The 11454-nt window shown below is 34.8% G+C and overlaps 1 protein-coding gene across 3 annotated transcripts; it reads left to right on the top strand.

Annotated features, from left to right (window-relative positions):
• The first annotated feature begins 1578 nt into the window (after positions 1-1578).
• Positions 1579-11389, top strand: LOC101267960 (kinesin-like protein KIN-14E). Of its 3 annotated transcripts, none has more exons than XM_004233227.5 (24): positions 1579-1880; positions 2361-2599; positions 2742-2814; positions 2983-3114; positions 3200-3438; positions 3557-3884; positions 5084-5183; positions 5260-5441; positions 5552-5667; positions 5844-5946; positions 6479-6631; positions 6716-6862; positions 6971-7171; positions 7447-7611; positions 7686-7790; positions 7893-8033; positions 8124-8318; positions 8617-8743; positions 8838-9040; positions 9135-9317; positions 9702-9797; positions 9947-10144; positions 10431-10702; positions 10850-11389. In XM_004233227.5, exons 2-24 carry the CDS (start codon positions 2454-2456, stop codon positions 11040-11042), a joined length of 3798 nt encoding a protein of 1265 aa, XP_004233275.1. In that variant the 5' UTR covers positions 1579-1880; positions 2361-2453; the 3' UTR covers positions 11043-11389. The 3 variants fall into 3 exon arrangements, with proteins under 3 accessions (XP_004233275.1, XP_010317054.1, XP_010317053.1); XM_010318752.4 differs by having other exon boundaries at positions 1589-1702; XM_010318751.4 differs by having other exon boundaries at positions 1609-1902.
• The last annotated feature ends 65 nt before the right edge of the window (positions 11390-11454 follow it).

The following is an 11454-nucleotide window of genomic DNA, read 5'->3' as shown; positions in this document are numbered from 1 at the left end:
TAATTTAATAAGGCGTTAAGTAAAACCCAAGATCTTTTTGAGATGATTTTCAAATGTTTCGTAAAAATAAACTAATCATATAGAGATTTACAAAAAAACAACTCCAATTACAACTTACCAAACAATAATTTAGTAAAACGTTAAGTAAAATTAAAATTTTGGCGAAGATTCTCGAATGTATATAAAAATAAAAATCAACTAATTATATAAAACACATATAAAAAAATTGTATCACTTAAAAATATTGAAAATCGGTTAAAGTTACTTTAAAACGATTCGAAAAACATTTAGAATTTTATAAAGTTAACTATTTCAAGCTTGTTTGAAATTCAAGAAACCTGTGAATTAATTTCTATCGGGGAGGGTCAAAATTAAGTGTAAACAGTTGACGACAACAACAAAAAGAAAAAAAAACTGACTTTTGGCAAGCAATAATATTTTGCAGTAGATTTGGAGTGTAAATAATACTTGATATAATAAGAAGAAAACCATTGTATAAAGAAAGAAGTTGAGAATAAAAGGTCTCCCATTGCACTTAGCCAATTACATAATTATCTATTCTCCAAAAATACATGTAGAGCTTTACTCAAAACAAATCACAAATATAATAAATTAAAAAGTATAGTTAGGACCTCAATTATTGAACTCATAAAACTTAAATTCTAAATCGAAGACCTCTATTCACGATAGAATGACTTCTAGATCTTGGATAAATGACGTCATTAACGTCCGATTCGTTAAAATCACAAGGCTTGTTTTCATCAATTCTTCCTAATCTTCCTACCCCAGTGCTATAACTTCTCCAAGTAGATTGATTCTTCAACTCTGTGCTCTTGGGTAGTTGTTGAGGTTTTCTATGAGAAATTGTACATGACATGACACTTCCCCCTTGACCAACTTGTTGAGCACAATCAAACATTGTTTTCATGTAGAATTCTCTAGCTTTGCCTAACACCTTAAATGGTGCCACAATATATTTGACTAATTTTTTCGTGGTTTTAGTTCCCATTTTTACACTCCCAAAATGATGAATTGTGTAGAATTTGTAATATATTTGTAGCTAATCTTGAATTAGACGGCAAAAGACGGTTTCAAATATTAAAAGTATTATTTTAACCGCTTCATGAGAGTAATGACACACATATTATGCCAAAGAGTAGGAGACAAATTGTCACACCGAACACACGTCTACCTTCTTTTAATTGTTCTACCAATGTTTTTAAGATGTGGCAATGGAAAAAAAAACTTGTTGACAAACAGTTGCACAAGAGCATGTCGTTAGTGCTCACGGTGGCGGATCTAGGATTGGATTATAAGTTTCTCTTTAGTAAATTGAAGTAATTAAAAATATTATTAATAAGAGTTGTGATGAAGTGATAAAGTAACTTTTTCATTTTTATGAATGTAAAGTCATCTTTGTTAGGAAATGATTTACCCTAAAATGAGACTTCTCGATGTGAATTTAAATTTAGTGGGACTCTAATATTGTTACCGAATACCTGATGAAAGCAAAACAAAAGTAATTAAAAATATTAATAATTATATTTAAATTATCAAAATAAACCTATCCTATTTTCCTTTTATATTTTGTCACCCAAAAAAAGAGGTATGAAATTGAAATTATTTAAAAAACTCTCGTGACCTTCACACCATCTTCTTTCTCCCTCCTTCACTCCACCATTAACATCTCTTTCTCTCTCTGGTACCGATCTTTCTTCTAAGTAAAGCTCCATTTTCAGCAGAAATTCAAAATGGGTTTCATCATATCCTCTTCGTATTCTCATATATTCTGAGATTTCCTATTTCTAATTTCTGAGCTTATGAACACCATTTTTGCTTAGCTACACGAAGCCCCAAAACAAGAGAACACAAACCCAGAGGTTTTTAGGCGTTTTATTATGAGTTACACCTCATACCATGCTGTTTTGTTAAATGGGGTTTTGCGTTTTTTCTGTTTTGTTACTGTGGTTTCTCGATCTACTGCACTGGGTTACGACTTATTGTCTTTTTTACCAATGTGAACTACCAAGTTCGAATTTTTAAAGTATTTTATACTGTTCTGTGCTTGTGGGTACATGGATCTTGGTGGGTAATTTCTTTGGTGCTTGATTAGTAGAAAACATTGCTGGTAATTAGGGAGCTTGCTAAGTTATCTGATTTTCATGAGTTTTCTGTGAGCTTTGTAGCATATCGTGCAATGTTGATCGTATTTTTGTGATTCTGTTTGGATTTTTAGTGTTGATTTTGGTTTGGGACTTCTGTTGACTATTTGTTGAAATTGGCTTCTTCTTTAATGCGGGGGTTATATGTTTTTGGACTTCTTTGATTTTTAGTAATCATGGTGTTACTAAATTGGTTAGGTAACTGCTGAAGTTATTGAAGATTACCGTTTAATTGAGGAGTTGGATGGTCTTTTTGAGAGCTGTATAGAGCGGAGATTATAATTTTGGAAAATGACTTCTGATATGCCACCAGTTAGTATGAGGTCAAGCAGGTCATCTTTTGGCTCAAGCAATGGATATGAAACACCTTCACACTATTCCTTTCCAACCTCAAATGGGGATGATTATGATAGTGATGGTTCTAATTTCGCTCCACCGTAAGCTTTCTTTGACCATTAGATTTACTTCTTTGATCTTATTTCATACTTTGATGAAAATGGGTGGTGTTATCTAATGCTATATCTCCTACCTTACAATTTATTGTTACCAACTGCTTTTTTGCGTTTATGTAATGTGCAGCACTCCGAACACCCTCTCATCAGTCCTGTCACCTGAACTTGCTGGTGCAATACCATATATTGACAGATTCCAGGTAAGAGATGACTTTGCAGAAAAAGAGAATCATTTCAGTCTGTATGCACACAACAAAGATTGGAGTGGCTTTTTTTCTTTTCTGAATTTTGTTAAGAACGACATGGTGGATCTCAATTATGCTTTGCTGCTACTTCAGAGAGGTAATATAGATTCTTTGTGGTTATAGGTTGAAGGTTTCTTGAAGGCTATGCAAAAACAGATTCATTCTGCTAGCAAACGTGGGTTCTTCCTGAAAAAATCTGTTGGGCCGCAAGTTCGAGAAAAATTTACATTTGAGGATATGCTATGTTTTCAAAGGGTGAGATTAAGCTATTTAGCTCTTTACACTTTTGAAAATGTATCTCTCGACACTTGCAGACTAAAAACAACTTGCATCTTGACAGGAACCCATTCCAACATCAATTTTGAAAATAAATGGTGATCTCATTAGCAGGGCAGTTAAATTATTTCAGTCTATTCTGAAGTATATGGGTATTGATTCCTATGATAGAGTGGCTCCAATTAGCTTTGATGAACGGATTGAACTCGTTGGCAAGCTATTTAAGCAGGCCCTGAAGCGATCTGAGCTTCGAGATGAAATGTTTGCACAAATTTCAAAACAAACAAGGAATAATCCAGAGAGGTACTTTGACCATCAAGTATATTGATTGAGAAATGGGAAGCTGATATTCACTTCTTTCTGTTTATTCTGTTGCTTTTAACTTGACAGTGTTCCTCACATGCTTGTTTCATACATATAGGCATTCTTTGATTAAAGCATGGGAGCTGATGTACTTGTGCGCATCTTGCATGCCTCCGAGCAAGGAAATTGGTGGATACTTGTCAGAATATATTCATACTGTAGCACATGGGACTAATACTGATTCCGAAGTTCAAGTTTTTGCTATAAATACTCTAAATGCACTGAAACGTTCGATTAAGGCTGGACCTAGGCACACGATTCCTGGTCGTGAGGAGATCGAAGCTCATTTAACTGGGAAAAAGCTTACTACAATAGTGTTTTTCTTGGATGAAACCTTCGAGGAAATTACCTATGACATGGCAACCACCGTTGCTGATGCTATTGAGGTATTGTTGAATTTCCATATAGTTTATATACAACAAACTTTTTTTCATAAATTAGATGCTAATGTTTGAGTTATACAAACAAGAAATACACATGGGATTTATAATTTGGTAGAACAAAACATAATTTAGGATATCCTTGTTTTTATTTTCCACTTATCTATCCAAGAGCTAATGGCATGTTTGACTCAGTATGAACTTAACATGAAAGTTGGAAAATCTCTAATTTATATGTGGACTATGTTGGGCTTATTAGTTTTTCTTTGGTATTCAGGTTTTTTAATGATAATGAGAAAAGTTGCATGGTAAAAAGTAGGATAACTGTAATTCTTGGTTATTTTATATATGACATATCTTTCCTTCGTTCATGAAAGTGAACACTGCTCTGAAGATACTATAAGAGGGAGGCGACAATGTGTGCAGGAGGGAGTAAGATAATGCTGCATCTCCAAATGTTTTCTTGAATGAAACATCCTTGTAAAATGATTCTCATAAAAATATATATCCTTGAAAAATAAACCTAATTGATAGATGATATGTAGTTTAAGATGTAATAGCAAGCCTTCATTTACAACAGCTTAAATAGTTTGGACTTACACAACTCAACACCTTAAGGCTCTGTTGAGTGCCCTAGGCCATTATAAACCATTTTTGCACTTACATGGCGCATGTGGGACTTGATATTTAACACTAAAATTTCCATTGACAGTTTCAGTCTTTGATCTTTTCCTTTCTTCTTTGTTCTATTCCTTAGATGGTTTCTTTATCAATCTTTGCTTCCTTCCAACATAAATCTCATGTCTGTTCTAAATCTATTATTCACTTGGCTTAGCGTTTAGTGGTAATTGACTTCTGATCAGTCAATGGACAGCTTCTTGTAGTTTTTCTGGAACTTTAACTTTTGTGCTATCTGTCGTTACTTCCTTTTCTCTTCTCTTTTCTTTCTCTTTCTTAGACTCATTTTCTTAAGAGTCAAGAATTTTAATGTTTTGACTTATTATTAGTCATAGATGGCTTAGTCTCTCTAACTTGAATTTCAGAAAGGGCTTTGAGGTCATTTGACATGGTTTATTATCACCTTTTTAATTAAGAAGTCCTCTTTAAGCATTCTTGTTTTCTTGGGAAGCAGATATATTTAACGTTGGATATGATGATAATGTTTTTCCCTTTATAAATTTTGTGTGACATACCTTCTCTTTCAGGAGGTTGCAGGGATAATCAAATTGTCTGCTCATGCTAGCTTCAGTTTGTTCGAGTGCCGTAAGGTTGTTACTGGTTCTAAATCTCCAGACCTTGGAAATGGTACTATTTCCATTCCACATTATTAATTCTTTTAAGGTTGAATATTCTGCATTTTAAACGTGTATATTTTCTGTAGAGGAGTATATCGGTTTGGATGAAAATAAGTATATTGGAGATCTTCTGGCGGACTTTAAGGCATCGAAAGATAGAAGTAAAGGGGAGATTTTGCATTGTAAATTGATTTTCAAGAAAAAGCTGTTTCGGGAGTCAGATGAAGCTGTTACAGAGCCAATGTTCGTGCAATTATCGTATGTTCAAGTATGTTAGTTTGCTTATAATTAATCGAGCTATGCTAAATGTTCAAGTCATTGGTATACCTTCAAATCAAAGTTGATTCTACTATGTAATAATATTTGTTGTGTTCACAGTTACAACATGATTACATAATGGGCAATTATCCTGTTGGCAAGGAAGATGCTGCACAGATGTCTGCTTTGCAGATCCTGGTTGACATTGGATATGTGGATGGCCCTGAATCTTGCACGTCAGTAGTTCATTTTTTAACTTTTGTTCCTTTTAGATTATGCCTCATACTTCCTCCCATATTTGACTGGTCTCCAGTTCCTTGTTCCTTCTCACTATTACTTCTCTTTTCAAAGCCTGAACTTGTTGTAGTGTTTATGCCTTCTCTATATGCTAAGTTGTTTAGTTTTTTTCTAGTGACTGGACATCACTGCTGGAGCGATTTTTACCCAGACAAATTGCAATGACACGGGCAAAGAGGGAATGGGAATTGGACATCCTTTCTCGTTACAAAGTGATGGTAAGAGCTTTATCTAGGCCTTCTTGGTCAATGGATAATGTTCTAAGAAATTGAATAGAAGTTCTTTTATTGACTTTTCCCTTAATGATGCTTTTTATGCTTAACTACATGTGTTTTCATTAATAATAAAAGGTGTTCCTCCAATCAATACTACAAACAAGAACTATGCCTCAGTCCCAAACAAATTGGGGTCGGCTGGATGAATCATTGCCATTCCATTTAAGCCCATGTCATCACCACACAAGTGTTCTCCAATCAATATTAGATTATCTATGTTTCCTGCATTTCTCAAAGTCATTTTTGTGAGCAGGAAAAGAGAATTACCAGCAGTTCTCAGCTGTTGTCCCTGAATTACTTTTTAACTGTTCACTTTGTTCTATTTGTTTATTTTTTTCTTTTCATTGTGGCTAGTATCTCTTCATTTATTTGAAAATCTGCTAGCCAGCTATCCCATGATTGATGTTTAAATTACTTGGATTCTTGTGTTTGTGAACTGCTACCAACATATGGTTCATTCTTTTCTTCTCTTCAGGAAAATCTGACAAAGGATGATGCCAAACAACAATTTTTGCGGATCCTGAGGACGCTTCCTTATGGGAATTCAGTTTTCTTTGCTGTTCGAAAGATTGATGATCCTATTGGACTTTTACCTGGGAAAATTGTATTGGGCATTAATAAGCGTGGGGTATGATATAATGTACAGTGTCGCTTAACTGTTTTAAAAGTGAGATGTGTGTTTACTTTAGGCATGATTTCTGTTTCTCCACAGGTTCATTTTTTCCGTCCAGTTCCAAAGGAATATTTGCATTCAGCTGAGCTTAGGGACATAATGCAATTTGGTAGCAGCAACACTGCTGTGTTCTTTAAGATGAGAGTTGCTGGGGTCTTGCATATATTTCAGTTTGAAACGAAACAGGTTCGAAGTGTTTCTATTACCAATGAACATGCTTATGTTATGAGTTCTTAGATTGTCATTTAATCTGACTCACGATTTTGCATAGCTTGACATCTCCATTCTATGCAGGGAGAAGAAATTTGTGTTGCTCTGCAAACACATATTAATGATGTGATGTTACGCCGTTACTCTAAAGCCCGCTCTTCGGCTAATGGTTCTGTTAACGGAGATGTTCCAAATAATCTCAAAACTACAAACACTGATATTAATGAAAGACGCATTCAGGATTTGTCTAGAGCCCTTGAAGAATCTCAGAAGAAAGTCAATGATGTGAGTGGTATTTGTTGTTGTAGAAGAAACTTATTTGCTTTTTGCGAAGTTAGAATTGAAATGTTTAACTTACAAGGTTTATGCTGCTGGTAATATGAAAACAGAGTTGACTTGTATATTAGAATATATTTCTCATCTCCTTCTGTCAGTTATCTCTCTGGCAAAATGTACATGACACTTATTTGCTCTACCCATTATGCATTCATCCATCTTTTCAATTACTATAGTCATATGCACATTTGCTTTGAGCTCATGATCTTTGTACTGATAAGCAGTTGGTGGAAGATTTACATGAAAGGCAAAAACAAGAATCAGAGATGCAAGAAGAATTGGACAGCTTAAAAGATAACTTGAGTTCTGAGAAGCAAAATTTAGCAGCGGCTGCTTATGATTGTGATAAATTCAGATCTTTATGCGATGAAAAAGATGCTGAGCTTCAGGTGTTTGTTAAATGTGCTTGAATTTGATTTATTGAGGTGACAATCATCTCATTGTATTAGCCCATTCCTTACAGGCTGCCCTAACGGAGAAGCGAAACTTGGAAATGCGTCTTTCAAAGTTAAGTTCTCAAGGTTTGGAGAAAAATATTACGAAAGAGTTGGTTGAAGCAAATAACCAGGTAGAGTTATAAGTTTGTGTCTGACTTTAAATTTTTGTTGAAATAAGTTGGTGAGTTTAATAAACCTACAAAAAACAAAACTTATGTGGCTTTCACTTGCAGGTCTTACAGAAGATCCAAGAAGAGTTGAAAGCTCGTACTATGGATTTGCGTACTGCAGAAGAAACAAAGAGGAGGCTTTTGAGTGAAAAAGCATCACTTGAGGAAAAAGTCATAGGACTAGAAAAGAAGAAATCAAATGAGGTATGTTGCCTCAATGTCTTTGTATTTAGCGTGCATTCTATATTTATATTGATATTTTTATTCGACTGCACTGATTTTTTTGGAGTACAGATGGAAAGCCTTCAGAAAGATTTTGAAAAAGAATGCAAGGGGCTGAAACTCCAAGTCTCTGAACTTCAAAGGAAACTAGAAGAGGCCAAACATGACTTGATTGGTGCACAGTCTGGTCTTGAAGCTAAAGACAAGGAACTAGAAATGCTGCAGAATAATTTGAAGGAGCTTGAGGAGCTGAGAGAAATGAAAGAGGTGAACATCTTGTACTAATATTTACAACAACTATGGTTCTATCCCAAGTCAGTTGCTTTCGCTTATGTGATCCTCAGTACCCATTGGTTTTGAATTGCAAGGGTTCATGATTCAAAACTAATTTATACTGGCAGTGCACTTACTATACCTCTTCCTTTTGATATTTTGGAACTGGCAATGTTAGCAAGCTCACACAGCCAAAGTTTATGCTTAGATATTTGTGTTATAATATATGCCCTATTTGTTATGGCATATCAAGCATCATATTTTCATTTTTAATTTGACAATTATTTAACAGGATATTGATCGAAAAAATGCACAAACTGCTGCCATCTTGAAAATGCAAGGGGCTCAATTGGCAGAAATGGAAGCACTTTACCGGGAAGAACAAGTTCTAAGGAAAAAGTATTTCAACATAATAGAAGGTAAAGTTACCGGCCTTTTTTTTTGCGCCACTGAACAAAAATTATTTGCTATTTCTATTGAAGTGTAATGTTATGGACCTTACTCATGTCTCAGATATGAAAGGCAAGATCAGAGTCTACTGTAGATTAAGACCACTTTGTGAAAAGGAAATTATAGCAAAGGAAAGAAATGCCATCAGAAGTGTTGATGAGTTTACTGTTGAACATTTATGGAAAGATGATAAAGCAAAACAGCACATGTATGATCGTGTCTTTGATGGAAATGCCACCCAAGATGATGTGTTCGAAGATACTAAGGTAAGCAAGAAGTCAATTGATTTCGCTGAGAACTCTGTTAGGATCTAATCTATATTGCCTACCATTTTCTAAGTTTGACATGTTGGTGGTGCAGTACTTGGTTCAATCAGCTGTTGATGGATATAATGTTTGCATATTTGCATATGGACAGACTGGATCTGGCAAGACATTCACAATCTATGGAGCTGATAGTAATCCAGGACTGACACCAAGAGCTATGTCCGAACTCTTTCGAATTATGAAAAAAGACAGTAATAAGTTCTCTTTCTCTTTAAAGGTAGACTCTTCCCATTCTTAAAAGATTATGATAGGTTTTTATTCCGGCTTTAATTAATTTAGGTAGTACATCAATTATGCTTCAAATTACCTTACCTTATAAAGAAGCCACATTAATTATGCTGTGCTTCAAGTTTTTAAATTTCCACTTCTTCAGTGACATTTATTACAAAAGTTGTCAAGACTATGAGTGTTTGAATGTTTTCACCTTTTGAGAATGAGTAAATAAAAACAAATCATTTTTTTTTCAAAAAAATCTTTTCAACTTGTTTTGTTTTCATAAGATTTCTCTCCTTATTCGGTGCTTGTAAGTGATACAGTACCTGAATAGATGGATTTCCAGAAGGCTCATTGTAAACTCACGAGTGTTTATGAACTTGTTCAGGCGTACATGGTAGAGTTGTATCAGGATACGTTGGTGGATCTTTTATTGCCAAAGCAAGCAAAGCGCTTGAAATTGGATATAAAAAAGGACGCAAAGGTGATTGTTATTTGGAGCTTCTTAAATTATCAATACTTAATATGTCAATAAGTCCTTTGCAGTTCTCTTTTCATTTTACTAAGCTTGGATAAGCTTATGTTTATCTTTTAATTTTGGCTGTAACAATTAGCAAAATTTGGCTCAAACAGGGCATGGTTTCTGTGGAGAATGTGACAGTGGTGTCTATTTCAACGTACGAGGAGCTTAAGACAATAATCCAAAGAGGATCTGAACAGCGTCATACGACTGGAACCTTGATGAATGAGCAGAGTTCAAGATCTCATCTTATTGTTTCAGTTATTATCGAGAGTACCAATCTTCAAACTCAGGCGATTGCCAGAGGGAAGGTAGGTGTATCACACCCTTCTGCTTAATTGCCACAATTTGAACTAGTGCGACTTATATGATGTGCATTCTTGGGAATTTCAAAGTGCATCTAGATAGAAGATAGTGATATTGGTCCCTCACTTTTGCTTTAGTTTGAATATTAAACCTCTTCGCATCCTTATAGTTTGATGGAGTAGCTCAAGTTTTATTTCTTAGCATCTTTAGGTAGATTTTAGAGCTAGTATATCTAAAAAGTTTAGCTTTGTATCTTTTGCTTATGCTTTATTCTTTTCTCTGTGTCTGCAGCTGAGTTTTGTGGATCTTGCTGGCTCAGAAAGAGTTAAAAAGTCTGGCTCAGCTGGCAATCAATTAAAAGAAGCTCAAAGCATTAACAAGTCCCTGTCAGCACTTGGTGATGTTATAAGTGCATTATCTTCAGGAAATCAACACATTCCTTATCGAAATCACAAGCTAACCATGTTGATGAGCGACTCGTTAGGTGGAAATGCTAAAACCCTGATGTTTGTAAACATCTCTCCAGCAGAATCAAACTTGGATGAGACTCACAATTCCTTGACGTATGTTCTTTATTGTTTCACTTCTTTATCATGTTATTCATATTTACATGAGCGAATAACTTTCCTCCTTCAATTGGTCATGTCAATCATACGACTTGTATTCAATGGTTACAACTTATCTAGGAATTTGGTTTCCATGCTTCACAGGTATGCATCAAGAGTTCGTTCTATTGTAAATGATCCCAGCAAAAATGTTTCCTCTAAGGAAGTCGCTCGTTTAAAGAAGCTGGTCTCATATTGGAAGGAACAAGCTGGTAGAAAAGGAGATGATGAGGAATTGGAGGAAATCCAAGACGAACGACCATCTAAAGACAAGAATGATGGTCGTTATTCCATGTAAAACCTCTCGAATTGAACACGCGGAACGAAAATCAAGTTATCTTGTTTAGCTGCCTCAAAAGTGATGAGGAAAATAGTGAACAATTGAACAGCTTGTTCAAGCTGTGTTACTAAGTGGTTTGAGATTTTCCTTCCCAGAATTTTGTTGTCTGATTGGGTGGCTTAAAGAAGTTAGTTTAGGGAGTCCTCAATCCTCATGTTGTATAGAGTTATATGTGTATATTATATCAATCAATGGTTAACTACATTCTTTCTCCCCAAATTTTTTGTGCTTTGTTTTGGATTTGGAAATCCTAATTATTGTTGATAATTATAATACATAATTAGGCTAAGCAGCCCTACTTACCAGATTGATTTGTTATAATAGTTGGTAATTGTTCTTGACGACTTCATATACTTTATCTGTAGAGTGA

Source organism: Solanum lycopersicum, chromosome 2 (genome assembly GCF_036512215.1).
Source record: "Solanum lycopersicum chromosome 2, SLM_r2.1".
Classification (NCBI taxonomy): domain Eukaryota; kingdom Viridiplantae; phylum Streptophyta; class Magnoliopsida; order Solanales; family Solanaceae; genus Solanum; species Solanum lycopersicum.
This window is presented reverse-complemented; position numbering and strand designations above follow the sequence as displayed.

What these genes read in the sequence shown, in the direction of transcription:
- LOC101267960 (XM_004233227.5), top strand. Translation starts at nt 2,454, where the DNA reads ATGACTTCTGATATGCCACCAGTTAGTATGAGGTCAAGCAGGTCATCT. An exon ending in CCGTTGCTGATGCTATTGAG is followed by an intron (nt 3,885 to 5,083) that starts GTATTGTTGAAT and finishes CTTCTCTTTCAG; the next exon opens with GAGGTTGCAGGGATAATCAA. An exon ending in TTCAGTTTGAAACGAAACAG is followed by an intron (nt 6,863 to 6,970) that starts GTTCGAAGTGTT and finishes CATTCTATGCAG; the next exon opens with GGAGAAGAAATTTGTGTTGC.